General features: G+C 49.1%; 2 protein-coding genes across 3 annotated transcripts; both read right to left on the bottom strand.

Moving 5' to 3' along the window:
- Positions 1 to 714: 714 nt before the first annotated feature.
- Positions 715 to 9,971, bottom strand: ODF4 (outer dense fiber of sperm tails 4). The gene is made up of 5 exons (XM_028534698.2): positions 9,767 to 9,971; positions 8,935 to 9,232; positions 1,709 to 1,882; positions 1,246 to 1,380; positions 715 to 1,075 (listed from the first exon to the last, which is right to left on the bottom strand). The coding sequence occupies exons 1-5, from the start codon at positions 9,821 to 9,823 to the stop codon at positions 1,002 to 1,004; spliced, it is 738 nt and encodes a 245-aa protein (XP_028390499.2). The 5' UTR covers positions 9,824 to 9,971; the 3' UTR covers positions 715 to 1,001.
- Positions 9,972 to 16,897: 6,926 nt separating this feature from the next.
- Positions 16,898 to 27,962, bottom strand: ARHGEF15 (Rho guanine nucleotide exchange factor 15). 2 transcript variants are annotated; one of them, XM_036033020.1, is made up of 17 exons: positions 27,833 to 27,949; positions 27,292 to 27,327; positions 25,226 to 25,887; positions 24,596 to 24,928; positions 24,297 to 24,351; positions 23,376 to 23,434; positions 23,082 to 23,293; positions 22,823 to 22,983; positions 22,547 to 22,699; positions 22,277 to 22,406; positions 20,898 to 20,972; positions 20,701 to 20,793; positions 20,454 to 20,614; positions 20,210 to 20,362; positions 19,974 to 20,056; positions 19,759 to 19,863; positions 16,898 to 18,987 (listed from the first exon to the last, which is right to left on the bottom strand). In XM_036033020.1, exons 3-17 carry the CDS (start codon positions 25,836 to 25,838, stop codon positions 18,836 to 18,838), a joined length of 2,538 nt encoding a protein of 845 aa, XP_035888913.1. In that variant the 5' UTR covers positions 25,839 to 25,887; positions 27,292 to 27,327; positions 27,833 to 27,949; the 3' UTR covers positions 16,898 to 18,835. The 2 variants fall into 2 exon arrangements, with proteins under 2 accessions (XP_035888913.1, XP_028390491.1); XM_028534690.2 differs by lacking the exon at positions 27,292 to 27,327 and having other exon boundaries at positions 27,833 to 27,962.
- Between the last annotated feature and the right edge of the window lie 11 nt (positions 27,963 to 27,973).

Genomic DNA, 27,973 nt, shown 5'->3' on the forward strand with positions numbered 1-27,973 from the left:
TGAATAATTATGTCAACTCATAAGTTATATCTCTCTCCTGATCATTTCTCCCTACCTACTAACCAAAAAATATTGCGACGGGGGAAATAAAGTTTGAAGAGGCTTAGTTCTTGAGAGGTATTTGTTTGTGCACAAGTGTACTGCAGGAGAGACTGGGAAGGTTTGGGGACCAAAGGGTGCCTAAAGGCTCCTAAGTAGAAAGAACTCGAAAACGAATTTGTTCTTTCTCCCTTCCTCTCCTTCTTCAAGTTGTCTTGTCTGAACAAGACAAGTTGTCTGAACAACTTAATTAGTCCACAATTAAGCTGTGGACTCATCACCCAGTCTTTGGAATAGCCAAGATAACCTTCAGCCTGACGCTGGTGCTGGGCTTCGTCTTCACCTTTTGGTTGCACCTCGTGTACATATTCGGTCTTCAGAGAGTGCCCTACTTTGGCTGGATTGGGATTTTCATGAGCTTCTGTGAAGGTGCCCCCTAGCTCTGGAAAATGTCCTTAGTTTCTCCCAGCCCACATCTTCCCAGGCGCTTCTCCCTCTTCCTTTTCTTTGGGAGTGAGGTAACGGTTTTGTGGGTGGTTGCAGAACAGAACTGGTTTTTGTTGACTGAAAACTGATTTCCGTAATTTCCTGGTCACTGGAGAGGTGGAGGTGAGGGGTTGATGTCCATGAACCTCTGGGGCTGTGTACTGCCAGACATGATAAATAGGAGACAATTTATTCCACATTACCCAAACTGTAGGCAAAGTAGAGACAAAGAAGAGGAGTGCAAAATAGGCCTAAAATCCTCCCTTTCTAATTATTTGCAGTAAGGAGGGCCAAATAACTTAAGGGTTGTGGGGAAGAATGAGGAGGGCAATTCAGATGAATGGACAGAACTTGGTGCCAGGAGTTCGGAAAAGGTTACAGAGATCCCTTCTCTTGCTCAGGATCCAGGACTTCTTCCTGGGTGACAAAGATGCTTGAGACCATTCATTCAGAGAAACTGATCTGGTACTGCTGCTCTAGGATACAGGGCCAGAGGGATGGCTTGGAACCAGACTGCAGACATTTTTATTGTCGAAGTAGCAGAGGAGCGCTGGGAAAAGATAAGGGGTTGGGGGAGGTGAAAGTTAGAGCGTGGAAAGAAAGTGGCAAGCAGGGTGAGGCCAAAAAGAAGTCTCTAAAACCTCCCTGCCCTCTCTTCACACTTTCTCTGCCCTGACCCACCCACGTCCCCTCCTCCTCAGGCCCCTCCAGACCACTCACCACAGGTGACGTATAGGATAAACACCACCCAGCCAATGAAATAGCTCCACCCAATGGGGATCGATAAATTCCTCTTCAACTCGAAGATCCAGACGTTAACAGGAAACAACAGGAGGGTGGAGAAAATGAAGACAACTAGGAGACAAGAAGCAGAGATGTCTTGCCCAACCAAGTATCCCACAGGGACTTTTCCTCATCTGCTGAGCTACAGATGCAAACCACAATTCCCACCAGCACTCGTGCAGTACACAGCCCCAGAGGTTCATGGACATCAACCCCTCACCTCCACCTCTCCAGTGACCAGGAAATTACGGAAATCAGTTTTCAGTCAACAAAAACCAGTTCTGTTCTGCAACCACCCACAAAACCGTTACCTCACTCCCAAAGAAAAGGAAGAGGGAGAAGCGCCTGGGAAGATGTGGGCTGGGAGAAACTAAGGACATTTTCCAGAGCTAGGGGGCACCTTCACAGAAGCTCATGAAAATCCCAATCCAGCCAAAGTAGGGCACTCTCTGAAGACCGAATATGTACACGAGGTGCAACCAAAAGGTGAAGACGAAGCCCAGCACCAGCGTCAGGCTGAAGGTTATCTTGGCTATTCCAAAGACTGGGTGATGAGTCCACAGCTTAAAACTCTCTGGGGAAAAGGAGAAAACAGGATGAACTAAGGACTGACAATAGACAAAATGAATCAAATGAGCAAGTATGAGAAAATGTTCAAGCCCATTAATAAAGAAATGCACATTTGAGATAACAATAAAATATCATTTTCATTTATTAAACAGTCAGTGGTTTTTGATGGAGATTGTTTGATAATCCTAACCATATAAAAAAAAATTCCTTGCCCTGGCTGGTGTAGCTCAGTGGATTGAGCACTGGCCTTTGAACCAAGGGGTCTCCAGTTTGATTCCCAGTCAGGGCACATGCCTGGATTGTGGGCTGGGTCCCCAGTGGAAGATGTGCAAGAGGCAACCACACATTGATGTTTCTCTCCCTTTCTTTCTCCCTCCCTTCCCCCCTCTCTAAAAACGAATAAATAAATAAAATCTTTAAAAAACAACAGCAAATTCCTCAATAGAAAAAATAGGCAGAGAAATTGAACTGCAATTCTCAAAAAAAGAAATCTGAATGTCCAATAAATACATGAAGCTCAACACAAAGAATTGCAAATTCAAAGTGACTTTTAAATCTATTAAATTAGCAAAGATCAAAACAAAAGTAATTATATCTAATGTAGGGAAGGATTTAGAAAAAAGAGAGGTGCTTTCACACCCTGCTAGTGGGCAGCATTTTCTGGTGAGTGATATAGCACAAAAACAAAAAACAAAGTAAAACAAAACACCCTAAATGCTTCTTTTTGGAATTTACATTAAGGAAGTAATCCAAGATCTGTACCAAAATATGTATAGATCTTCTCTGAAGAGATATGTATATGTCCAACAAGAGATTTGTTAAATAAATTATAGTGTACCCATACATTAGATTATTATGTGTTAAATAAAAATGATGATGTCCTGGCTGGCATAGCTCAGTGGATTGAGCATGGGCTGTGAGCCTAAGCATTGCAGGTTCGATTCTCAGTCAGGGCACATACCTGGGTTGCAGGCCATGGCCCCCAGCAACCGCACATTGATGTTTCTCTCTCTCTTTCTCCCTCCCTTCCCCCTCTAAAAATAAATAAATAAAATCTTTTTTTTTCTATGTTCATAAAGCATCTATTGCATTTATTAAAGAATAAATTGGCCTCTCCTGACAAAAATGTAACACAAGTAACTGCACAGAAACTCCATGTCTTCAACATAACCCTTTCTCCATCCTGTTGTCTTCATTCAAACTGGCCTTGTCCAGGCTAAGGGCACCTTGACCACCCGGCCTCCTTTCTCTGGTGTCCTCCCCACTGTGCACATACTGGCCATCCATGCCCTTCCTTAGTCATTAGACTCTGGTCAGCGTCCACCATCTTGCTGCTTTGGAGCCCATTCTTCATCAGAGTCCTCAGGGTCCTCCTCCTAGAGCTCAGTGGCCTGCCTGCGATGACCCATGAAAGCTGGTCGGGGGACCCTGAGACCTGGGCTGGTGAGCGCGTCCAAGTTCCACTTCATACTCCAGTACCGGCCTTTCTCCCCGTTGGCAGGGCATCCGGAGAGGGGGACGCAGGCCCGGTCAGTCTCCCAGGTCCTCTGCTGTGCTGCCCACCTCAGCTGAGAGTCCTCACTAAATAAAATCTTTTAAAAAAATGATGATGTGACAGAAGATTGTCTCCAAATAGTGTCTCTAGGAATTAAGGAGAAACTGGGGAGGCTTCCTGAAAGTCAGAGGTTGAAGACACACTTCACTATGCAGATCTGTATTTTTTGAGTTTTGACTCACTACCTGATCAGGTAAATTTTAAACATAGGTGACATTCTAGAATAATTATTTAATGATATGAGCAAATGCTCACAACTGAAAAGTGGAATTTGCAACATAGGGCATGTAGAATGATTCCAATTTTAAAATATACATATATTTATTAAAATAAAAATAAACAATAATCAAATTGTATGCCTGAAACCTATATCATTTTATTAACCAATGGCACCCAAATAAATTCAATAAAAAGTAAAAAAATAAAATAAAAAATAAAAATTATGTATCTATTTATATGTATTTATTTTATGTATACATATGCATGAAAGACTGGAATTATATACATTATAATGTCAATTGTGAGTATATCTGTGTGGGGAAATTTTAGGTGACTTTTATTTTCTTAAACTTTCTGCATTTCCCACAATAACGGTGTAATTTTTTTTATTTTATTAAATATTTATTTATTTATTTTTAGAGAGAGAGGAAGGGAGGGAGAAAGAGGGAGAGAAACATTGATATGAGAAAACAACATCAATAGATTGCCTCACGTATGCACCCAACCAGGGACCGAACCTGCAACCCAGGCATGTCCCCTGACTGGGAATATAACTGGTGACATTTAGCTTCATGAGACAATGCCTAACAGAGCCACATTGATCAGGGCTGTGTGATTTTTTTAATTAAAAAACTGTATATTTCATTTAAATATATATAAAGTTAACAGTCATTGCTGGCAAAAGTGCAAGGAAACGAGTCTCATACATTATTAGTGGAAGTATAAATTGCTATTAGACTTTTTTAAAGAAACATGTTATTAAGGGCCTTAAAATATTTATACTATTTTTATAGTAGGCAGTTAGACAGACAAGAGCAGAGCAAGGATGATGGGCCAGGTCAGAAGGTCACCATGGTAGAAAGCCCTGGGTGCCTAGCAACAGGCAAAACTGGGAAAACAGGGACCTTACCTCCAAGGTACCCTTTCCTCCCCTAGCATTCACTGGTCATGTGGTTTGGACCCTCCCCTGACCTTTCCTCCCCTAGTATGTTGTTAGTTATGTGGGTTAGACCCCCCTTAGAGAGGGAAGAACAAGGAGGCTGGAGAATAGCCCTTAAGCCCCCAGCACAGAGAGGTTCTGACCCACATGAAGTACATCTACATCTCAGCTGTGTTTCAGCTCCAGGCCCAGAAATGCAGCAAAACCAGACAAGCAATGCCGTGGCTGACACCGACACCAGGACCAGGTGCACTGACTAATGACTTCCTGCTCTGGCACCAGCCAATCAGTAGAGACCACAAGCCTGAAAGGACACACCTGGAAAACTCATGAATATTCTATTGGGATTCTCCCTGAGACTTCCAGATAAATACCATCAAGCCTAGGACCCAGCAGGGCTCTCTCTATGGAGCCCACCCATGCCTTTCCACACTCCCCTGCCCCCATGTTTTTTTCCTTGACTCTTTCTCCTAAGCACCAAGGGCCCTTCTTCTGCCTCTGTCACTTGCTTCCTGAGCCCATTTCTTCTATGGCTCACTTCTTCTACCTCTGTGACTTTCTGAATAAACTTTCTCTTATAGTTTGAGTCTTTTTTTATATATATTTTATTGATTATGCTATTACAGTTGTCCCATTTCCCCCTTCTCTCCCCTCCACCCTGTACCCCCTCGCCCACCCACGTTCCCCCCCTTTAGTTCATGTCCATATGTTATACTTGAGTTCTTTAGCTTCTACATTTCCCGTACTATTCTTGCCCTCCCCCTATCTATTTTCAACCTACATTCTATGCTACTTATTCTCTATACCTTTTCCCCCTCTCTCCTCCTCCCACCCCCCTGCTGCTAGCCCTCCATGTGCCCTCCATTTCTGTGGTTCTGTCCCTGTTCTAGTTTACTTAGTTTCTTTTGGTTTTGCTTTAGGTGTGGGTTAATAATTGTGAGTTTGCTGTCCTTTTACTATACATGTCTTTTCTTTATCTTCTTTTCTTAGATAAGTCCCTTTAGCATTTCATAAAATAAGGGCTTGGTGATGATGAACTCCTTTAATTTGACCTTATCTGAAAAGCACCTTATCTTCCCTTCCATTCTAAATGAGAGCTTTGCTGGATAGAGCAATCTGGGATGTAGGTCCTTGTCTTTCATGACTTGGAATATTTCTTTCCAGCCCCTTCTTGCCTGTAAGGTCTCTTTGGAGAAATCAGCTGACAGCCTGATGGGAACTTCTTTGTAGGTTACTGTCCCCTTACCTCTTGCTGCTTCTAGGATTCTCTCCTTCGTTTTTACCTTGGCTAATGTAATTATGATGTGCCTTGGTGTGTTTCTTCTTGGGTCCAACTTCTCTGGGGCTCTCTGAGCTTCTTGGATTTCTTGGAAGACTGTTCCCTTTGCCAGATTGGGGAAGTTATCCTTTATTATTTGTTCAAATAACTCTTCCACTTGTTGCTCCTCCCCTTCTGGTACCCCTATAATTCGGATGTTGGAATGTTTAAAGGTGTCCTGGATGCTCTTAAGCTTTTCCTCAATTTTTTGAATTCTTATTTCATCATGCTTTCCTGCTTGGTTGATTCTATCTTCCTTCTGGTCCACTGTATTGTTTTGAGACTCAGATTCCTTCCTTTCACTATTGGCTCTCCTCCGCGTATCTTCCCGCATCTCTTTTATGGTAACCTGCATCCTTTCATCCAAATTGCACCCAAAGTCAACCAATTCCATTAGCTTTCTGATCACCAGTATTTTGAACTGTGCATCTGATAGATTGGCTATTTCTTGGTCGCTCAAAAGGATGAGTCCTGGGGGACTGATCTGTTCTGTTGGAAACATGTCTTATGTCTTTCCCTGTCTCTCCTTTTTTTTTTTTCCCGGTCTGGTCACTCTTGTTACGTTGGGGGGCGGAGCCTTAGGTGTTCACCAGGGCTGGGCACCCCAGTCGCTAGATTGTGACGTTATATGTGGGGGCGGGGACGGGGAGGGAGCAAAGGCGGTAGTCCCGTCCTCCTGGGCTCAGACCCTTCTCTGGGATCCTGGGCTGCGAGCTCTGCCCTGGTCCACAATCGCTGCCTCACTGGGTCCCCCAGCCACAGCTTGCGTACTCAGGGATCACCGCTGCATTCTTGTGCCCCGGATGGCTGTCTTGCCGATTCCACGCCGAATTTTCCCTGACCTCCGCGCGCCGCCGACCCGCGACAGCCCCGTGCCCGCCCGGCTTGTCGTCCCCTACCAGTCTGGGTATACGGGTCTACTTCAACTTCTTGGCTGTCCAACTTCCATTCAGATAAATCCTCTATCAGTTCTGCATGTTATTCTGTCTGTAAATTATTGTTGTTCTATTCTTGGTTGTGCGAGGAGGTACGGTGCGTCCACCTATTCCTCCATCTTGCCAGAAGTCCCCTATAGTTTGAGGCTTGACTCTGAATTCTTTCCTAGCCAGAACTCAAGAACCAAGGTCCAGTCTGACTCCACTGGCCTAACACCTGGTACCTTTTCACCGCCAACCATTTGATCCAGTAAACCCACTTTAGGAAATCTATACCAAAGAATTAATATTAAATACAGAGAAAGCTTTATGATTAATAAATTTCTTTGCTTCCATTTTCCTCAAATATGAAGTTAGAAATATATTTGCCAGGAATAGAAAAATAAAATAATCAAGTAAGAAGTGATAAATTTATTAAGTTGAATACTATAGTCACTTAAGGAAAAGTTTGTTATATCTTGTAAAGATAAATTTTAAAATAATATAAATTAATAAAATAATTTTAAATATATAAAATTGTTTATGAAGAATGAATACAACTACATAAGTCATTTAAAATTTGTTAAATTAAAAATTTTTTTAATCATATATTTTTTAAGGATTTTATTTGTTTTTAGAGAGAGGGGAAGGGAGGGAGAAAGAGAGGGAGAGAAACATCAATATGTGGTTGCCTCTCACATGGCCCCCACTGGGACCTGGCCTGCAGCCCAGGCATGTGCCCTGACTGGGAATCGAACTAACAACCCTTTAGTTCACAGTCTGTGCTCAATCCACTGAGCCACACCAGCCAGGGCCAATTTTTTTTTAAAGCCTGGAAAAAACTGAGTGCTCAAAACACTGCTAGTGGCTGTCTTTGAATAGTACTACAGAGCAAGTTAGGTGCTCACATGAATTTTGGAGAAAGATACACCTGAGTTATAATTGTAAACATGCCATTATTAGGTTAATCCGGATGAATTGCTCTTTTTTATAGGTGAAACACAGGCAAATGTTGGCCATTTCCTGTGGTCCAACCTAACATCTTTATGATCCTGAGCAAGGTACTTCATCTGAGTCTCAATATCCTCATCTGTAAAAAGAGGATAATTGCCCCATCAGAGTCGATTGAGGATTAAAATGAGCAAACAGAATAAGTGCGATAAATGATAGCTTTTGTTTCCCCAAATATATTGTAATAAGAATGTATTGACCTGGCTGGTGTGGCTCAGTGGATTGAGCACTGGCCTGTGAACTGAAGGATTGTTGGCTCAATTCCCTGTCAGGGCACGTTGCCTGGGTTTCAGGCCAGGTCCCCAGTTGGGGGAGTGGGAGAGGCAATTGATTGATGTTCTCTCATACATCGATGTTTCTCTCCCTCTCTTTCTGCCTTCCTTCCCCTCTTTCTGAAAATAAATAAAATATTTTTTAAAAAATGCATTACTTTCATAATGGAAGAAAATAATAGCTATGTAATTTTTTTTAAATGTTAATAAGAATGAAGAAATGGGAATTGGTATGGGATGAGGGTCAAAGTCTCTGGTTTCCACAAGCTCTGAAAACGGAGGCCCAAACCTGGAAAGTGAGAGGCCAGCAGGATGTGACATTAACAAGATGGCGAATGAAGCAGCTGCAAGAAGCCAGGAAGGAAAGGGCAGGAAAACCACATGTGGAAACCCATAGCTGGCCCAGAAAAGCAAAGCCTAAAAAGCCAAAAGGAAGAACAATGTCTGTGACTAGGGCCTGGGGGAGAGTACTTTGGGAACTCCTCCCAAAGCTGTGCTATGCAAGCCTCGAGAAAGGAAATGCCACCTTGATGGGGCTTGTCTCCCAGGATAATGGTTATGTGATTAATGAGTGATTCACATGCACTAAGAGGCTAGGCCCCTCACCACATTTTTATAAGTAGACTTGACTGCAAGCCTATCAAAGCACTAACACTTTCCATTGGCCAGGATGGGAGAGCAAAAATGAGCCTTGGCTCCAGTCTCAGTGCCAGTGGAGTCATCTTACCAGCCAAAACAGTGAGGATGACCAGAAGGAGGGGACAAAAACACCGGGGTATAAATGGAGAGGTGAAGGCAGGCTGGAGGCCAGGGGTAGAGGGTCTCACCTTTCCTCTCCTCTAAGGTGGGACATTTTTTGAATTTGCAGATCTGAAGGAGTCCCATGGACATGATAACAGCTGACGTGTACATTCTACAAGTAACATTTGCAGGCCAGCGCTTGTAGAAGCGGCTCGAAGAGAGGTACAGCCAGTTCGTGGAGAAGGTCATGATCAGCAGCAGGACGAAGGCAAGCAGGCTGAGCCCTGGGGCCAGCTTTGCCCCCCTCCACTGGGAAGTGTGTTTAATTTTCATCTGAGGGCCAAAGGAGAGTCCCAGTTGTGCATCACAGGCGACTGCCTGTTTCTGTTGGGGGCAAAGACGAAGTTCTGAACCCCCTCTTCTTGCCCCAGGTTCATCACTGTCCCATCTACCTTTCCAACCCTCACCTTCCTTTCCAGGCTTCTAGTGCTCATCGCTTTCTCCTCCTGACCCAGGGAACTCACCCCTAATGTCCCCTGTCCCCATTTTGAACATCCTCTTTATCCCATTTTATCCCCCAACCCATCTCCCCTTCCCTTCCTAGGCCTACTTGTCCCTCATCTTCTGAACATGTTCATCAGGCAGAGCAGTTGCCACCCGAGGGCCTGAGATCTGGAAAAGAACAACCCTTTCAGCAGGACAGGGCTCCTAACTGCCATGGAATATTTTGGGAGGGGGGTAGGCAAGTGGGGGAGGGGCCCACAGCTTCAGCTCCAACCCCTTCTCAACTCCCTGCTCCTCGGGTCCCAACTCAGAACTGTGGCTTTTACGCCTCCCTTCACCTAAGAGCAATGGTCTCTGAGAGTCTCCTTTTCTCTTTCTATTTTGTCTGCCCTAACACCAACCCCAAATACTCACTGATGGAGCAGGAGGATGGAGAAGAAGAAGTCTGTCCCCAAGAAAACACTTGCACATGTTTGCAGAGGTGTAACTGACCTTCTCACTACTTCCCCCAGCCCCTTCGCCTCTCTCACTGCCACTCACTTCCAGTCAACAGTTGCCATTCCCCTCCCTCTTCTCTCTTTTTAGGTTTTTTGGCTCAGCCTCAAAACGGGGAGGACGTAGGATAAGGACAGGGTATGTGGATGTGGTGAAGCCTGAGATTTTCCTAATCTCCCTTTTAAATTACAGGAAAAGAAATCTGAGTAGCCTGTGGCAGGCTGATCATAGTAGCTTCCAGACTTCAGTCAGTCCCTGGAATTCTCATGAGGTGCAAGCCTTTCAGATGTGGGGTATAATTTTGAATCCTACCAGAGCCTGGTTTACTTTGTGGAGACAGTGATACATGTGGTCAAGCACACAGGCTTTAGGGTTCAAAAGGCAGAGGTGTGAATAATGGGCTTTCCTCTTAATAACCTTGTGAACCTGGATGAGTCATACAAGCTTCTTTGTGCCTCAGTTCACTCATCTGCAACATAGGGACAGCAACACTTGTCTCAGACTTGGTTTGAATGTTGAATGAGATCATGAATAAAAAGCACTCATTGGTTCACGTTAAATTCCCAGAAAGTGGTGGTTGTTATTGTTGAATTGTCATTTTAATTGTTTTTGTGCTCTCTCACTAGCAAATGGAGATGGAACAAAAAAACATAGAGGTTTTTGGCAGACATCCTTGAATATTAGTGGTTACAAATGATAAGACAGAACCTAAATTAATCTAAGTAAAAGGGGAGTCAGTCATGAATCTTGAGGTCATGTGCAGAGCTGAACCTCAGGAATGATAGAAGTCAGGAATTCACCCATTAGCAGTCCAAGATCATGGTTCTGTCACGGTCAGCATGGTTGGGTGAGGCCCCACTTCCAAGTCAGAGACTTTTTGCTGTGTGTCTTCACGTGGGGCAAGGGAGCTCTGCGGGATCTGTTTTATATGGGCACTAATCCCATTCAGGAGGGCTCCGCCCTCATGACCTAATCACCTCCCAAAGGCTCACATCCTGATACTACCAACTTGGGGGGTTGTTTTCTAACACGTGGATTTGGGGGTACACAAACATTCAGACCCTACCACTCTGACTCTGGTCTTGCTTCTCCTTGAACATCTTGCTCTTCCTCTGCAGACCAACCTTCTCCTCTCCACTGGTCCACGTAGTGAGACACTATCTACCTTTGGCCATCAGACAGATGACTTCTCAGTCTCAAGTCCAAACACTCTTTGGCCCTGCCAGGGACAAGTGTCAACCCTAAGACACTCAGCCATGGTCAGGAGCACCTGAATCTGGAAGCTGACCCACAAACTAATGACAGGTAGGGAGTTTGCAAACAAACTGCCTGGCTGCATCGGCCACAGGTTGGGGTAACTCTGAGGCATGTTCTGAGGCATGGAAGAGGGGGGTGTTGAGACTCCTGGAAATGTAATTCATGCAGAGCTAGTGATCATTGGGATTGTGTTTCTTTCCTTGGATCTGTTTTAGTTTTTCCTGGAGTTTCTAAGAGTTTCTAATCATAATAAATAGTTCTAACAGCAACACAAAACAATGTGGAAGAATCTTGGAAATACAATATTTTCTGAAAAACAGAGTTCCCAGAAAAATACACCATTCAGATGATACCATTTGTATAGAGCTCATAAACAAGTTACAAATCAACAAAACAGTGTATGCATACATACTATTATGATTGCATGGTTTAAAAAAAAAGCAGTGGAATGATAAACGCAAAAAAAAAATAATACTGTCTGTTTCTCTGGTCAAGCAGGGAAAAGGGCCAGGAGGGTCCCATGGCACACACACATCGTTGGCAGTAGGGTATTGGTTCCTGATTTGGGTGAAAGGTTCATTACATTAGAATCATTTGTAACTAACATGTTTCATATAATCCTGTGAATGTATAAAAAACTGTTTTTCAAAAGGTATTAAAAGAGTCAAGAAAGGAAATGTAATCTTAGTGGTTACTAGCTCTGCACTGAAAGATATTTATAAGTCACAATACCTAAGCTAAACACTGTTAATTGTGTTTCATCTTTTAGAATCAACAGACAGACAAAGCACGGAAGACTTCATGATAGCTACAAAAGTAAACAGAGCTGTTATCAGCCTTGATGTTGCCCAAGTAAAAGCCTAGAAAAGGTAAACTGGAAGGTGGAAAGAGGAGAAGAGAGCTGAAGGGAAGGGAGGTGCACCTAACAACAGGCTCTCTATATAAGGTCATACAAGATGCGCTCTGCACAAGAGCATACAGTGGAGGGGTGAGTGAGAACCGAACTCCAGTCCACATTTTGCCTGACAAGCCACGCCCCTCTAAGAGAGCTCCCCTGGCCTTGAAGAAGAGGCACTTTGTTCTATATTTCATAAAGGTGCTGCTCCCTACCAAGCCATTCACTGCTCCATCTATTCAGAAGGACTGTCTTTTAACCACAAGGTGAAAGGCATGAAGGTGCCTTATGGGCTAGCGGCAGTACTCGCCAACTTTCTTGTAAGGCTGTGTATCGGTGAGAATTCTTCAGTTGCAAGCACAGACCTAAACTCGGTTAGGCAAAAAGGAATGTATTGGGGAACACTGAGTAAACACAGAATCAAAGAGGATGCTGAACATCTAGGCCTAGAGCTAAACAGGAACCAGAGAAACATGTGAAGTTGGATGCTCTGACTGACAACCCACTGGAACCACATAGACTTGGGGAAGAATTGTTTCTCAACAGAAAGGAAGCTAAGCTTCTAAAATTAATGGTAACTTGCTCACACGGGTACAGAGAGCAGCCAGAATGGAGTGCAAGGCTAGGAGGTGTCTGAGAAAGCAACTGCCCACCATTCCATCAGTGAGGACAGGTGACAGGTGCCTGGACATCCCTTCTGGGACGTAGCCTCTCAGTGACGGGGGGCAAGGCTGACCTGGAGAACACGAACTTGGGCTACACAGCCTTATCGGTCACTCCCTGATTGTCCATGTGGACTTGCATTGCTGCCTGCGTGACCCTCAGAAACAGTCCCACTCGAGCCCAACTCGCCCCAGCACATGTGTCAGTGTGACTCTCCTTTGTGGCAAGTCCCCAGGCCCTGGCATTGCTAGGATACTTCCATAGTCAGAGTCCACAAGCTCCAAGGTTCCCTCTCTTTTGCGTCTGTGAAAGTGTGCATTCTTTCACGTGGGCCTGTTGGTGGTGGTGTGTTTCTCAAACTCGAATGCATGTGCTGCTGACTTGGGTATCTCCTTACAATGCAGATGCCTCCCGGGTAACAAGCCCCCAGCTCGTGCCGATGCTGCTGGTCTGAGGATCACACACTGAGCAGGGAGGCTGTAGGACACCAGGCGGCTGGGCCCTCTCCCCCAGAATGTCTCGGCCTGCAGGGTTTGGACAGACAGAAAAATGGTGGACAGATCTGCTTGTCGGTGGGTATCCTGCTTGCCTGGCTCTGCTTCTGAGGGAGGTTTCATTGCCTTTTATACACCAACTGAACAGAATTGAGAAGAAAAACAAATTTCTGCCAAAAGACAGAGCAAGAAGTGACCACAAAATTAAGAATTTCTGCCACAGACTGGGAAAAAATGTTTTCAAATCGCATATCTGATAAAGGAATTATCCAGAATATATAAAGAACTCTCAAAACACAATAATAAGAAAATAAACCACCCAGCTTCTAGAAGGCTAAAAGATTTGAACGAACACTTCACCAAAGCAGATATTTAAGTGGCCAGTGAACACATGAAAAGATACTCAGCACCACTGTCATTAGGGAAATGCAAATTAAAACCACAGTGAAATACCACTATACACCTATTAGAATAGCAAGAAAAGCAAATAAAATTAATTTTCTCGGTGTTTATGTTGTTCGTTGTGTTAGTTAGCTTTTAAAAATAAGTGATTTATTATTTTTTGAGGTTTTAAACCTTTTTTTTAAGAGAGAGAGGGGAAGAGAAGGAGAAAGAGAGGGAGAGAAACATCAACATGTGGTCACCCCTCACGTGACCCCAAATGGGGACCCGGCTGGCAACCCAGGCATGTGCCCTGACCAGGAATCAAACCAGCGACCCTGTGGTTCAGAGGCCTGTGCTCAATCCAGTGAGCTACACCAGCCAGGGCAGGTTTCGAACCTTTTTATTTGCATGTTTAAAAAAATTGTGCATTCCAATAATTGAAATCATTTTAGCAACAACAACAACAACAACAAAAAGGCACTCTGATTAAACTGCATTTTACAGCCTGCAGGACACCTTGGACCAGCTTGGTTTTTCCTCTAGGTTTCACTGTCCTCCCACCAAACTTCTTCCTTCACCAACATGCAAGTTCTTTTCCTTCCCTGCCAGCCAGCCAGGCAGTTGGGAGAGGCAGGTGCGGCCTTTGTTGTCAGTAGTTCTCTGATGTGAAAAAGGGCCGCAGAGTCATTTAAACTGATCCAACTTCTTTGCATCTTATACAGTTAAACAGCTAAAAGAAGTAAAATAAGAAGGCAATGCTTGTGGAATGTATAGTGCATATTGGAGGTGCAGGCCTCATTGCAATTTACTTGCTTGTTTCTCCTATTCAATCGTTTCTTTGGAAGGCAGTGGAATTTTCTCTTGCGTTTCTGTCTTCTTCAGTTTCGACTTATCGAATTTCTCAATCTCGGCCATACCGGGTTTATCAGACACGTTTCCTGGGGAAGCTGAGTGAGGTGCTCGAACGAAGGGAGTCCCATCTGCTCAGGGACCGCCACCCAGAGGTGTGATTTATCATTTTGATCATTTTAAATAAAAACCCATTTTTGTACCATACTTTAAATTCATATTTTGTATTATTTTTCTTTAGAAGGACCCCATAAAATGAATTAAACCCCAACCCCTTCCCACCCAAGGCAGCTTCAGATTTCCAAAGGTAGATGGGGTGGAAACGATTTCAGAAGTGAAGGGCAGTGTGATCCCAGGGGGCTGGGGACAAGTGGGTGAGCCGACTAGTGAAAAGGAGAAAGTACAAAACTACGGGCAAGGAAGAGTGAGATGAGACTCCAGGTCGGATGTGCTGGGTCCACCTCAGACCATGCGGGGCGGGGGCAGGGCAGGGCAGGGCGGCCGTGCCAAGCTAGAAGGGCGTCCAGGTGGGATCAGAGGGAAATCCCCGGAGTTGTTTCCTTTTGCTCTCTGCTTCCCTGGCTCTGCCCCCGGCAGCTGGAGGGTGGAGATTAGGTAGTTTGGACGGGGCGTGCCGGGGAGCAAGTTCGGGTGGCCCAAGGGGCTGCCTCTGGCTGGTGGAGGAACTGTCGCAGAAGACGTACTCCTGCCTCGGATGGTGTGCCTGCCGGCTGAACCGGCCAACCCGGAACACGGGAACCAGCAGATACCCCGGTAGCTGAAGAGAGGCGAGCCCTGCTAGGAAGGCGGGAGGAACAGAGAGACGCTTTCAGGAAGAGATAGAACCAGGCTGAAGGGCTCTGGGAAGGACCTCAGGAAGTGGGCTGGAGCATCTGTGGGGCCAGAAGGAGAGGGGGGTGGCCAGTGAGCAGGCTGCGGGGCGGGGAGGGAGGATACCTCTCACCCACCTGTGGTCATGATTGCATCCCCCCTCAGCTCACCAGTGATAATGGCCACAACGATGTTGACCCAGAGGCCACAGAAGGGCCAGGGCAAAGAGAAGTCATGCCCTGTCCCATCTGCATTATTAACAGCTCCCCATACATGGAGGCCACAAACCTGAGGAGCAGGAGCAGAACTGTTGAGGGGGGAGAGAGCACATACTGACTCAGAAAGGGAGACACTCCCAATGGGGCCCAGCTTCCCCACCCTGTCCTCTCAGGCACCTCCCCGGAGACTGAGACACACCTGCACCTTTCCGAAGCCTGTGAAAAATACGAATTTCTTTCACCTCCCCAGCATGACAGAATGTGAAAGATCGGAGTGATGGCAGCTCCAGGACTTCCCAAATGGGTCATTGAACCTCTCTACCAGCTGGGACATTTGTACGGACCCCTACCACCCCCACCAGCCAGGGAAGCACTGGGAGACTGATCCCTCCTCCCACACCTACCAGAAAGTTGCAGGTGACTCAGAGGAAGTGCGAGGAGCAACAGGGTGGCAAGGAGGATGGACGCTAGCAGGAGGTAGTACGGGGCTATGACAGAGAGGTAGGTACCTGGTGGAGGATGCACAGGAGCAGGGAGAGAGAATTCAGGATTCACCAGGTTACCGACAGCCCCCTGTACCATCTGCACCATCCCTGTCATGCCCCCTTCTCTGTCTTTCTTACCCCAGCCCCAGCCCTTCTGCTACCCACTTTCCCCATACTCACGGTGGTCTCATCCCCCCACATCCTCCCGTTTCCCACAAAGCTGTGCTTCATGCCCCTCAGCCCTCTCTGACAGGTCTGCAGAAAGATGACACATGCTCATCTGCATCACCCCACAATGCAAAGGAGCCTCTAAGACAACAGAAACATGACAGTGCCCTTTCTTTCCTGTGTTTTCTGTGTCTTTTGGAATGTGTGGTTGTATTTTTTGTTCCTTTAGATCCCCAAAACAAGTCTTATCTGGTCTTTGTCTTCTCGTTATCCCATATTGGAACATCTGAAGTGGAGCATGGGGCTTCTGTAGGGGAGGGTGAAGGGATGGGTGAGGAGCTGGGAGGCACCGTTTATGGGGCATGTGTGTAGCTTTATGTGGGCCTCTTGAATGTCTGTCTATCTGTTTCTCTGAGAGTCTCAGAGAGAAAGGGAGTTTGGTGGAGAGGGGCTCCCTCAGCCAGGAAACCTGAAGAACATGCACCTCCCCATGACCGCTACCTTCGTTTCCTGGGCTCCGATCCCCTGCTGCCACCCCTGGAATGCCCTCTGCCCAGAGCTTCCCAGGGCTGCTTCCTTCTTGTCACTTGCATCTCAGCTCAAATATTACCTCCAGGATCTTCCTCAAAGCTACACACAGTATATTGCAGTATTCTGTATCACAGACCTTAGTATATTTTCTTTGTAGCACTCAGGGCTCCCTGAGTTTATCTTACTTATTAAACTGTTTACAATTGGTCATTGTTCTCTCCACCTGCTCCCCCATCCCCAGAGCGTAGGCTCCTTGAGGCAAGGTCCTTGCTTTGTTCATCTCTGCATCCCCATATCCTAGAACAGTGCCTGGCACAGAGAAGGCACTCAACAAACAGGTGTAGAATTGATTGAATTAAACACAGAGATGCTTGATTGGCCAGGAAAAGACCTTTATTGCCAACTGACTGCCCTTTTTGTTCTGCTCTCTGCATCTCATCTCCTGCTGGAGCCCCAGCCATAACTGGCCCTGCCCTGTTTTCTTCCCCAGCCTGCAGGAGCCCCACACTCCAGCATCTGCAAATGCACCCCCAGCACAGCCTTGGATCCCTGTGCAGGTACGAGTGGGCCGACACTCTGGGGCCTTGCACCTAGTCTCCAAGCCCTGTTCCCAGCAGAACCGATCTCTGCTCTCAAAGAATCCCTTTCTAACCAGCCCCGCCCACCTTATAAGACACATTTGGAAACCACTGCTTCTTTAAGCACACAGTCCCCTGAAGAGCCCCAATACATCTCCACCAACATTTATTAAGGGTTTCTCATATGCCAGGCACTGTGCGAGGTGAATCTCCAATGTCATGAGCATGCCAAATGCTGGTGCCTTTCTCCTTGTGAGTCTCCTAGAGTCCCTGCACCTCCCGTGGTCAGCATGGCAGTTTCTGTCCTGGGCAAGCTGCTATGCATGAGCTGAAGGGAAGGTGTGGTGGCCTAGCTCAGGAAAGACCTTGTGCCAGGGCTGGGCCCCACTTGCCAGCAACTGTCTGCTCCACTCTCTCTTGGTTCCTTGCCTCCTTTTGGCATCATGTGGGGGCAGTTTCTCTTCTGGAAGCAGACCCTCTGGATGGGGTTGAACAGCAACATTGCTCTCCATTCTCTGCCACTGCTTGGCGCTGTGTTTCTAATGAGAGGAACCGACGAAGGCGAGAAAGTCCAGGAGGCTCACCCCATGGCCCATGATCCACAGCTTCTGTTTCTTCATCCAAACATGGGGTCCAGAGTCTGATGTCCAAGGCTGAGGCTGGACGCCTGATTATAGTTTGGTTGGGGCTTTCCAGGCAGAGGTTATGGACCCCAAGCTTTGGGACAAGGAGAAGGGATTGTGAGCTTCACGGGGCCTCAGGCCCCAGCTACTGGCCATCTTCAATCCCTTGGGCTCCTCTGCCAGGCTGCTTGTCTACCCATAACATCACCCTCTACTTGCCAGGGACTCTGGCCTCTAAAAGACCCAGATCCCGGGACTCTCATCTCCAGTTCTGGCCTCTGGCTGCCAAGCCATGCTCAGCTCATTCTCCTTTGGCCCTCAGACCTAGAGTCTTTCCCAGAGAGAATAACAGTTAACATGGGGGCTGGGGGAAGAAATGGGGCACTCAGTCACCTGGGAGGGGGCAAGATCATACACACACCACATTCAGCGGAGACATGCACACATGCACACACACTCACAGACTCTCTGGATTCTTTGAGAAGAGAAAAAGTGGCCTGAGAGGACAAATGAGGCACCCTGAGAATGGAATCTAATACTTTCTAGGTTCAAAGGGCAGGACTGGTTACTGTAGAACCAAGTAGGGTCACTTCTGAGATCTTGGGTCCAGATCACCATCTTCTGAGGCTGAATGGGTCCCTGCTCGTTGCCGTTAGCTATCTCAATCCTTACCCTAATCCTAATCTCCAATGCAGCCTTTTTAACTGCATCCATCTACCTTCATTTTCCTAGGCTGTGAGCATAGTGGGAATACTCACTGGCCAGGGACTCAGCCAGCTCCATGCCTATTAACAGCTCTGCACTAAGCCTTTGTCTCCATTGGCAACACACTCAAACCATCCTCATTCTGTCCGGCTCAGACAACCCTTTTCTCATTGGCTGTCTTGTCATGAAGCTTGGTCCCTACTGGTTGCCACTAGAGGTAGTGTTTCCACTGACAGTGAATTCAATAGATGGATGAGCTTTGCCACACTGCCAGCTGTCCCAGCCTGTGCCCACTCCGCAGCCTGCATTAGGGCTGGGGAGCACTGGGGGTTCCTGAAGAGGGCCCAACAGCCTCAAGGAGCTTCTGGTGCTGGCGAAGGTGCCTTCTCCTTTCATGCTCCCCTGTGACTTCGCATACCAGCTGGGCAGGGAAGGCCCCAGGAAGCCCCTTCAGCCAGCCTGGAAAAAGAGAGATGGGGGCCTGAGTGGAGCCATGGCAGGACACAGGTCAAAAGGGAAGGAGGCACCATGGGGTCTAATGCCTGAGGGTCACGGTGAGTGTAGGAATTAGTAGAGAAGCCTGGAGCATTGATAGAAATGCCACTGGAGGTGGACGTGACAATAAAGCAAAGCTGGTCAGGGTCACTCCTCAAATGAGTCCTGCAATGGCTGCTCGTCTCACTCAGAGCAAGAGCCAGAATCCTTACGAGGACCCACAGGATCTGGTCCCTGTTATCTCTATAACCTCATCTGCTTCTCTCCCTTCTCCTCACTCCCTCTAGCCACACTCAACCTCTTACTGCTTCCTCACACACACCAACCACAGTGCCTTTGCACTGACTCTTGCCTCTGACTGGAACATCCTTCCTCTAGATGCCACGTGTCTAAATTCCTCACCTCCATCAGGTTGTTGCTGACATGGTGTCTCCTCATTAAGGTCCACCTCAACCTCCCTATTTACTTGTAACCCACCCAACCCTGGGACTCGTGGCCTCCTTGACTCTGCTCCACTCTCGTTTTTCCACAGCACTTATCACCTTTGGATGCACTACATATAATTTACTTATTTATCTGGTTTACTGTTTATTGTTTTTCCTCCATAGAATGTATGCTCACACAGCACAAGAATATCTGTGTGTTTGGTTCACAGTGCCTAGAACAGAGAGTGGCACCTAGAACATAGGTGCTTAATAAATATTTACTGGGTGAAGAAATAAAAGAATCTCTCACCTTCAGGGCTCTTGTGCAGGTGCTTTGTGGGAGCCCGGGACTCCGGACTCTGTGCCTCAGTCTTGGCTGGTACATAAGGCTCTGAACACAGATCCTGGGAACAGTCTGGTAGGGTTGGGTGACATTACAGTAGGATCAAGACTCTTTTTAGCTTCTCCCCCAGACACCCCTTAAGACTCACTTTTCCTTCCCTCCACCCTCTAGAGGTTACTCACCACAGTCCTCATAGATGGTGTCTGGGGAGCAGGGAAGGGGGCCAGGGGTGGGGAAAGCTCCCAGCCAGCGCTGCATGTCTGATCTGGTGAGACACAGGGAAGGCCACAATTGGCCCAGGAGCTCCTACTGGGGGTTGGGCAGGGGCCACAGAGGGGAGGGATTGGGGAGGAGGGTGGTAGGCTCTGAGAGGTCAGGTGAAGGTCCCAGGGGCGTTTCTAAAGGAGACACAACTCACAGGGACGAAGCTTGGAGTAGCCGGTGAGTGGGGCGGCCCTGGTGGTTGCTGAGAAGGGAGAGGCGGAATGTAGGGGGTCCGGATGGGTCTGGAACCTGCTGGGCCTGGACTAGGGAGCGATGGGCATAGTCCAGAACCTGTAGTCGCTGCCCACTACCCAGGGAAGAGGAAGTTCAGAGAGAGAACAGAAGTCCAGCTGGGCTTCCCACCACTGCCTGGGCTTCCCGCCATTCCTGGGACCCACCTCTTGGGCTGAGTGATGAGCAGCAGGTCACTAAAGAGCAGCAGGCAGAGGGGAGTGAAGCGGGGGCGCGAGGTGAAGAGCACGCCGCCCCTCCGGCACCCTAACTCCGTTAGCTCCCCTTGCAACTCCAGGCGCCTTGACCAGGAGACCAGGGGCAGGGCCTGGGAGGAAGCAGGGAGGATGTTCTGGCTTCTTCATAATACCACCATGGGGAAAGGGAAGGTGGGGAGTCTGAGCAGAGACCAACCTTGACTTTGTGGAAGCGCAGCCTCTGGGTGAGCCGGATCAGCTCCTCAGTCTGCTTCATGCGTCCCACCTCAGCACTGCAACGCTCAATGATCTGGGTAAGGAGAGCTGAGTCACCACCCTTACTCCCTTCCACCCTTTCCCTCTCTCCCTGCCCCTTCTTCACCTCTCCTGGCCTCAGCATACCCTGCTGCCCACCTTGCTGATAGCACCCAGGGCCTTCTGAGCATTATCCTGGCGGCTGGACCCCTCCTCTGTCTGGTGCAGGATATTCTGAGGGCAAGGAAGAAGGGTGAGTGGGCACCTGCTCTGCAGCCCTGGTTTTCAGGGGGGCTCCAGCTCAGGGGACCCTTGCCTGGTTTGGAAAAATGCTCAGTTTGGGGTTCACAGGGCTGAGGAGCCAGCCTCAGAAAGGCTGAGACCTCACCACTCACTATCTGCCTAACCCTGAGTAAATCACATTACCTCTCTGAGCCTCAGTTTCTGCATCTGTCAAATGAGGACCGTACATTGTTGTGAGCATTCAGAAAGGTAACACATGTAATGTACTTAGTATAGTCCTTGGCACACAGTAAATCCCAAAAAGAAGATTGCTATTATTTAAATAATTATTAACCACAGCTGCTGCTACAAACAATACATCACAATGGTTAAGACTGCCTGGATTTTAAGTTTGTCTCCATCAGTTATTATCTGGATAACCTGGGACACATTATTTAGCCTCTCTCTGTCTCAGTTTCCTCATCTATAAAGCGGAGTCAATAATAGTTTCTACCCTTATACAGCCATTGGTTGGGTTAAGTGGGCATATAGTACTTAGAATCATGCCAAGAACAGAGCACTCAAAGCTGCTTGACTGTTCTGATCGTGATTATTTTGCCTACACTGGGGTGTATTAAACTGAATAAGACATAACAATGCTGATCATTTAGTTAGGAACACTTCTCACTGAGGTCCCCACACTGGGTGACCTGGTTTAGGGAGAAGTTTCTATTCTGCAATAGAAGAGTGTTTCTCAACCTTTTTTTTTTTTAGGTGTCACTCTGCTAAGGAACGTTTTTAGAAATTTCAATAGCACAGATATCCTGTATATCTTTTATGTACTGTGGGCCTTTGAAGTAGCACAACCATTGGAATATTTAAGATTTTTTTTACTCTTCTAAGAATGAATTTTTGCCCACTTAGGGGTGATATCAAACCCATTGAGAAGGTGTGCAGTGAAAGATACAGCTGAGGAGACCTCAAAGACCACCCACCACATCACCCCTGAGACCCAGAGAAAGAGGAAGAGACTTGCCCAAGGTCAGTCAGCCAGTTAGTGGCATGGCCAAGTCTAGAACTCCTGTCTCTAGCCAGAGCCTCATTTCCTGCACCCAGATTGCACTGGAGAACTTTGGGTAGCTCTAGGTGGGGCTTGGTTGGTCCTGGACTGAGAGGCCCAGACTAGGAGGTCTGATTTAAGGGAACCCTGTATTTGTGGTGGGGTGGGAGACAGCGATGGCCAGGCAGGTGGCCCTAGGAAGGTACTCTTATGGAGTTAATGAGGCAGAAAAGACCCCAAGCCTGGACGGTGGTACCTGCAGCAGCATGCGGAGCCGTGTGATGCGCTGAAAGGGCAGCAGCAGGAAGGACGGCAGTGGAAGGCGCTCACACTTAGGGAGGCTCTGCAGCTGACGCAGCTCCGCGGAGAAGCGCACATTTGTGTCCCTACAGAGGAGACCCCGGGCCAGGCCACTGGTGTCTGCCTTGGAGGCCCTCATCCCCCAAGTTGCCCTGGCCTGGCCCCCAACCCCGCTCCCAGCTTTCCCTCACACGCATGGCCTGGCCCCCACCTCTGGGACACTCACATAAGGCGGCTGTAAGTCTCCTCCTGATACTGCTGGTTCCGCACGTAATCCACATACACCGAGAAAGGACCCACAGCATGGGCATGCACTATGTCACAAAGGTCGTTGATGTGGGGGGAAGAGCGTACACGGGACAGTAATGTCCCTAGAAACCTGACGGAGTGGGGGAACAAGCAATGAGCGGGGAGAGGAGCCAGGTCTCCTGGCTTCTTGAGGTGCTAAGGGGTGCTCAGGAGCCTGAGGTCTGGTTTGCTGAGAGGGCAGGGCCCCACTGACCGCTCACTGACTTCCTGGACTCTCTGCACATTGGAGAAGAGGGTGTGGTGATCCCGGGGGGTGAGCGTGTCCCGGAGAGCCTGGCTCAGCACAAAAGTATCAGTCAGCAGCCGCAGGGAGCGCAGGTAGGAGGCCTCGGATGTCACCACCTCAAACAGGCTCTGAGAGGAAGGACAGAGTGGTAGTGGAAAGCCCAGTTTCCAGCCAGCCCAGGACCCAGGTCACACTTCTGCCCTTGGCCAGACCCCAGGTATGCCACCTCCTGCATGCGCTTCTCCTGGGCGCTGAGAGTGTCCAGGAGGCCACTGGCTCGCACAGCTGGAAGCTCCTGCCACAGAGTGTTTCGAGGTCCAGGGGGCCGGGGGAAGGTGGGAGCTTCTCCAGGACTGGTTGGAGATGGACTGCCATCCTCACTGACCCCCCACAGCTCCTCTGACAGCACGGCTGCTCGGTAGGTCTGGTACAGGGGTTCTGGAGAGCCAAGGTGGCACATCAGGGGAGTCCAGGGCCCCCGAACCCTTCTCCTGGCTTGATGGTCACAGCAGGGACTCACCATCCTGTAGGGGCAGCTCCCAGTTCTGACCCTTCAGCTCCTCCGGCACCCCATCATCCCTGTGGAGAGAAAAAGGGACGGAGTCCCCCAGAACCACCCCCTGGGTCGCACGCCTCCAGGGGTGCCGGTCACATGATAGAGGAAGGTTGTGTGTAGGGAACTCTGGTGGCTCCCCAGACCAAACCCGATTCTTTTCCACGTGCCTGTTGTACGGGAGGCCCTGAACTAAGCAGGCTCCCTCTACTCCTATTATCTCAACTACTGTGCACCAAGGACTTCTGAGTCTTCATCCCCAGCCCTCTCACGTAGAAATCGCCCCACTGTTCGAAATATCCACCTACACCTCGGTGAGACTCAGTATGTTCAAACCCAAACCCAAACCTCCTCTTCGCCTGCAGCTCTGTCTTTGCTGTTCTGGGTATCAGCACCACCACATACCCACTCACCCAAGCTAAAAACCCAGGAGAATAAACATCAGTAAATGTTGAATAAACAAATGGGCTCAGACTAACTCTGCTAATGGTAGTGGATCTAAGATCATTAGTAAGCCCAGGTGACAGGGAAGAGATGGTTGCCAAATAGTCTTGCAGACAGTACCAGCGATAGAGGCTTAGGGTAGGGGAGCTAAAATGGAGCACTTACTAGGAGACTGGCTCTTTACCAATGTTATACCCAACAACTCTATAAGGTAGTTGGTATGCTTACCCCCTGTCACAGATGAGGACTCTGAGACTCAGAAAGGTTAAGTGACGTGTATAAGGTCACACAGCAATAAAGGACAGAGCTGGGATAAGAAACCAGGGCTACTTGTCTCTAGAACCCCAGACCTTCCTCACTCCCCCTCTGGGAAGATAGGACTTAATAGGACCTGAAGGTGAATCTGCCCTCAGGTAGGAGTAAAGGGTGAGCCGTGTTTGGTACCTGCCCTCCACGGTTGCTGGAGGGGCGTTCTGAGGAGCTTCATCTGGTCTGTTTCCTGGAGAGAGAAACCAGAGTGAAGAGAACAAATCAGGGTCCCCAGCAGAGATTGCTACTATAAAAACCACAACTCCCGTCTGCCCTAGAGCAGCAGCTGGTACTGGTAGAGGAACAACAACAACAACAAAAAGCTCAGGGCCTATTGGGGGTTGTAGTTCATTTTTAAAATGCTTCATATCCACCCCTTCCCTTCCCATCCCATTCAAAGAATCCAGTCCCCACCCCCAACCCCCACCCTGTACCTGTTTGGATTCCATCTTCAGAGGGCAAATGGAGAACTGGCTGTGGGGGATCCCCAGAGATGGTGGCATCCTGCCTGACCCGAGTGGGTTTCGGGGGTTTGAGTGGTGGCAGGAGTTTGCGCTCAGCCGTGGAGCGGTAGGATGTGAGGACCACTGAGTGGTGACTGGTGCTGGGAGGGTTGGGGCGGGAGCGGGAGGTCCGAAGAGGGGAGGCTCTGCAGGGGGCCCTGGGGCCGTCCTCACAGCCCCCCACAGGGACCCATCGGAGCTCCAGGCCTGGCCGGGCTACATGGCAGACACAGGGACAGCAGGGAGGGCAGGCCTGGGCAGCACCTGTGGGAGACAGGGTGTTCTAAGGCAAAGGCCCCTAGGGCCTGGCCCCAACCTGCCCAGGCCTCCTCCTTCTCCTTGACCTGCGCAGCAGCTGGAACGTGGGCCAGCGCCAGGCTTCTACTCTTCAACCCTGAATCTCCAAACTCCCAGAAATATGGACTTCAGATTTTCCAAACATAAAATCCATTTTTGAAAAGGTAGCCCCTGAAAGTAACCAGCCTTAAAGTACTGAAAATTTAAAAAAAAAAAAAAAAAAAAAGCTGGATTGAGCCCATTTTAGCTGGGGGAAGTACTTACCCTGAGCGCCATTCTCCTGGGACCCCCTTCTGGTGAGGATGCCCTGGGGAGTCTCTCTCTCCCCATTCACATCCACTCCCCCTTGGGGAGCTGGCTCCAGGACATCAGCAGCCTGGCCCCTGCCTTCAGCCCCCCACTCAAACCTGCCAGCCAGTCTCCGCACAGTGCCTGGGGCAGAGGCAGAGCCATCCTGGGCGGGGACCTGGGAGGCTGTGTGGGGTAGGGGCAGAGGTGTGCAGGGGGAGCCGGAGGGTTTAGGTGGGGGGACTGGAGACCTGGGAGCAGGTTCTGGGGAGATGGAGCGCCGGGACACGGGACTGGGGGAGCTGGAAGGTGAGTCTGGGGAAGTCTGGGAGTCGAGGCTGGCTTTAGAAGCTGAAGGGAGCAGAAGGGCAGGGGGCTTGAGGGAAGAGGCTGGGGGTTCCCAGAAGATGGGGGTGCACATTGGGGTTGGTACATCATTGGAGGTGACAGGAAGTTCTTGCGGAGAAGAGCCATTGTGGGGGGGCCCTGGGGACTGGGCAGCACGAGGTCTAGAGGGGGGACGGGGACGGATGATCCGAGGGGGCTTCTGGGTAGGGGGTGTTGCTATAGGAAGAGAATGGTCTGACATCTTCCTCTGAGCTCTTCAAAGGAGTGGGGTGCTCTGCTGGAGTCATCCCCTGAAGAAAAGGGAGGGAGGGAGAGAGACCCTTAGTGTTACCCATGGCCTGCTGAGAGTAGACTGAGGCCTCTGAGCAGAAATAGTTTGCAAGCAAATCAGCCATGATTTGGGACTCAGGAGGGAAGGCTGGTGCACTTCCTCCCCTTCCTTCTCATTTGCAGCCTTCTCTCTTCACCTTTCACCCCTTCTTCTCATTCCTGAGGCCCCTGGAGCCCCCTCTCCCCCAGGCAGCCTTTCTCGGACCTCCCAGCGCCCACTTCTCTCTGCCTTTTGGCCTCTGCTGCCACAGTCAGGCCGGAGCAATCAGTGAGGCTAGGGTGGGGGTGCTTTGGTAGAGACCCAAGTGGGGGGAGAGGGTACAAGAGAAGTGGACCAGGAAGGGGAATTCAGCTTGCTGTTATAGCCACTATGCATCTGCTTGATGAATTGTGTTGTGTGTCTGTAATTGTGTTGTGAAGGTTTGTGACTATGGTTTAAGTGTGTGTGCTGTTTCTACTGCTCTAGGCAAGGGGTGTTGTATGATGTGTTTAAAGAGTGTATTTGCTATGAGTTTACTGGGTGGGCATGCAGTGGGGGAGTGGAGTACCCAGCATACGATGTATGGTGGGAGAGGGGTGCTAGGGTTTGTGTGTGTTATGTGCTGTCTGTGTGGGAGTGTGTGTGTGTGTGTCTGCACACACACACCCACGCCTGGGCTGTGAGGGACGCATCACTATTTTCCTGCTCTGACTGGCCCTCCACCCCCCATTTCCCAGTTCCTCTCTCCGGACTCTCCCTTTCCGGGTTATTTTTAGTCTCCTTTTCCTGCCATGAAGATTCCTGGAACCTCTGACCCCAAGAGACCAGGAGGCCCCGGACATGGTCTCTCCTGCGCCATCCTCTTATCCATGCGGGTCCCCATCCTGCCATCTGGTCACAGAGAAAGAGGCCCCAGTGGATGCCTGGGTCCTGCCTGGATATCTGAAGGGTGGTGAGGGGACCAGACTGAAGGCAAGGACAAGTGAGGCCAGCCATGAGGACCTAGGCTTCACCACTCCCCCTGGGAAGGTGACCATGATCCTGAGAAGACTGCAGAGTCAGGGCTGGGAGACGGAGGCGCCCCCCAACCCCCTGCAGGAGTCAGTAGGGGACTCAGACCCTTCCAGGCCCCAGAGTGGGTTCTTGAGGAAGGGTGTGGAGTGGGGGTTAGGGGATGTAGGCTGTGAGTCTTGCAGCTCAATGGCCACCATATCCTGGCAGGAAGCCCCTTATCAAAATGACCCAGGCAGTGGCCTCGCCAGCTCCTCCCAGCTTTGCCCCACTCAGGGATCCCACCCCCTTCTCAGGTACCTTTGTTTACTTCCTTTCCCGCCCCCCACTCAGGCCTGTCACAGGGACCCAGGTGTTGAGCCCAAGCACTCACCCTTGAGTCCTCTCCATTCTCAGTCACCTCCTAGGGCTGAGTGAGTAGGAGCAGGAAACAGGAATCAAATCCTCCTCCCAACCGGACACCCCCCCACCCCAACCACACCACACTCCACATGCGCACACTGGAGCTCTGGAAGATGTGACAGACTCGGTGTCCCGGGATTCGGAGGTTAACAGGGTCTGGGGAAAGGCTGAAACTTGGGCGTGGACGACAGGCTATTCTGTCTGTGTGAGTTCTGTCTGCATTGCTGCACAGGTGGGGGCTCTGGGGCTGGAATTGGATGGGGTGGGGTGGAAGTGGGATGAAAATGCCACAGAGCTGGGCTGCTGCTAGGACACCTCCGTATCAGCTAAGGGATGGTGTGTGTTCTTCCACAGTGTGTCTGACTGTCTCTCCCACACCTTACCCGACAACCTGTCCCTTCAGCTTCCAACCTCTTTCCCTGGGTGTGAGCCAGTCACTATTTTACACCAAGGGACCCCTCCCCAGATCTCCCCCCCAGCCCTAACTCTTCAGTAGCTCCCCCTGAATTTACCTTTATCGTTTTGGAAGCAGTTTCTATTTTCAGCCTGTTCCTGCCTGCCTCGTGAAGCAAGGAGTGTAGGGCCAGGTCTCCCAGTGTCTCCTGTGTTTCTGGGGCGGGAACTGAGGACCCAGATTGAGATCTCCGCAGAGG

This window comes from Phyllostomus discolor, chromosome 8, assembly GCF_004126475.2.
Source record: "Phyllostomus discolor isolate MPI-MPIP mPhyDis1 chromosome 8, mPhyDis1.pri.v3, whole genome shotgun sequence".
NCBI classification, from domain to species: domain Eukaryota; kingdom Metazoa; phylum Chordata; class Mammalia; order Chiroptera; family Phyllostomidae; genus Phyllostomus; species Phyllostomus discolor.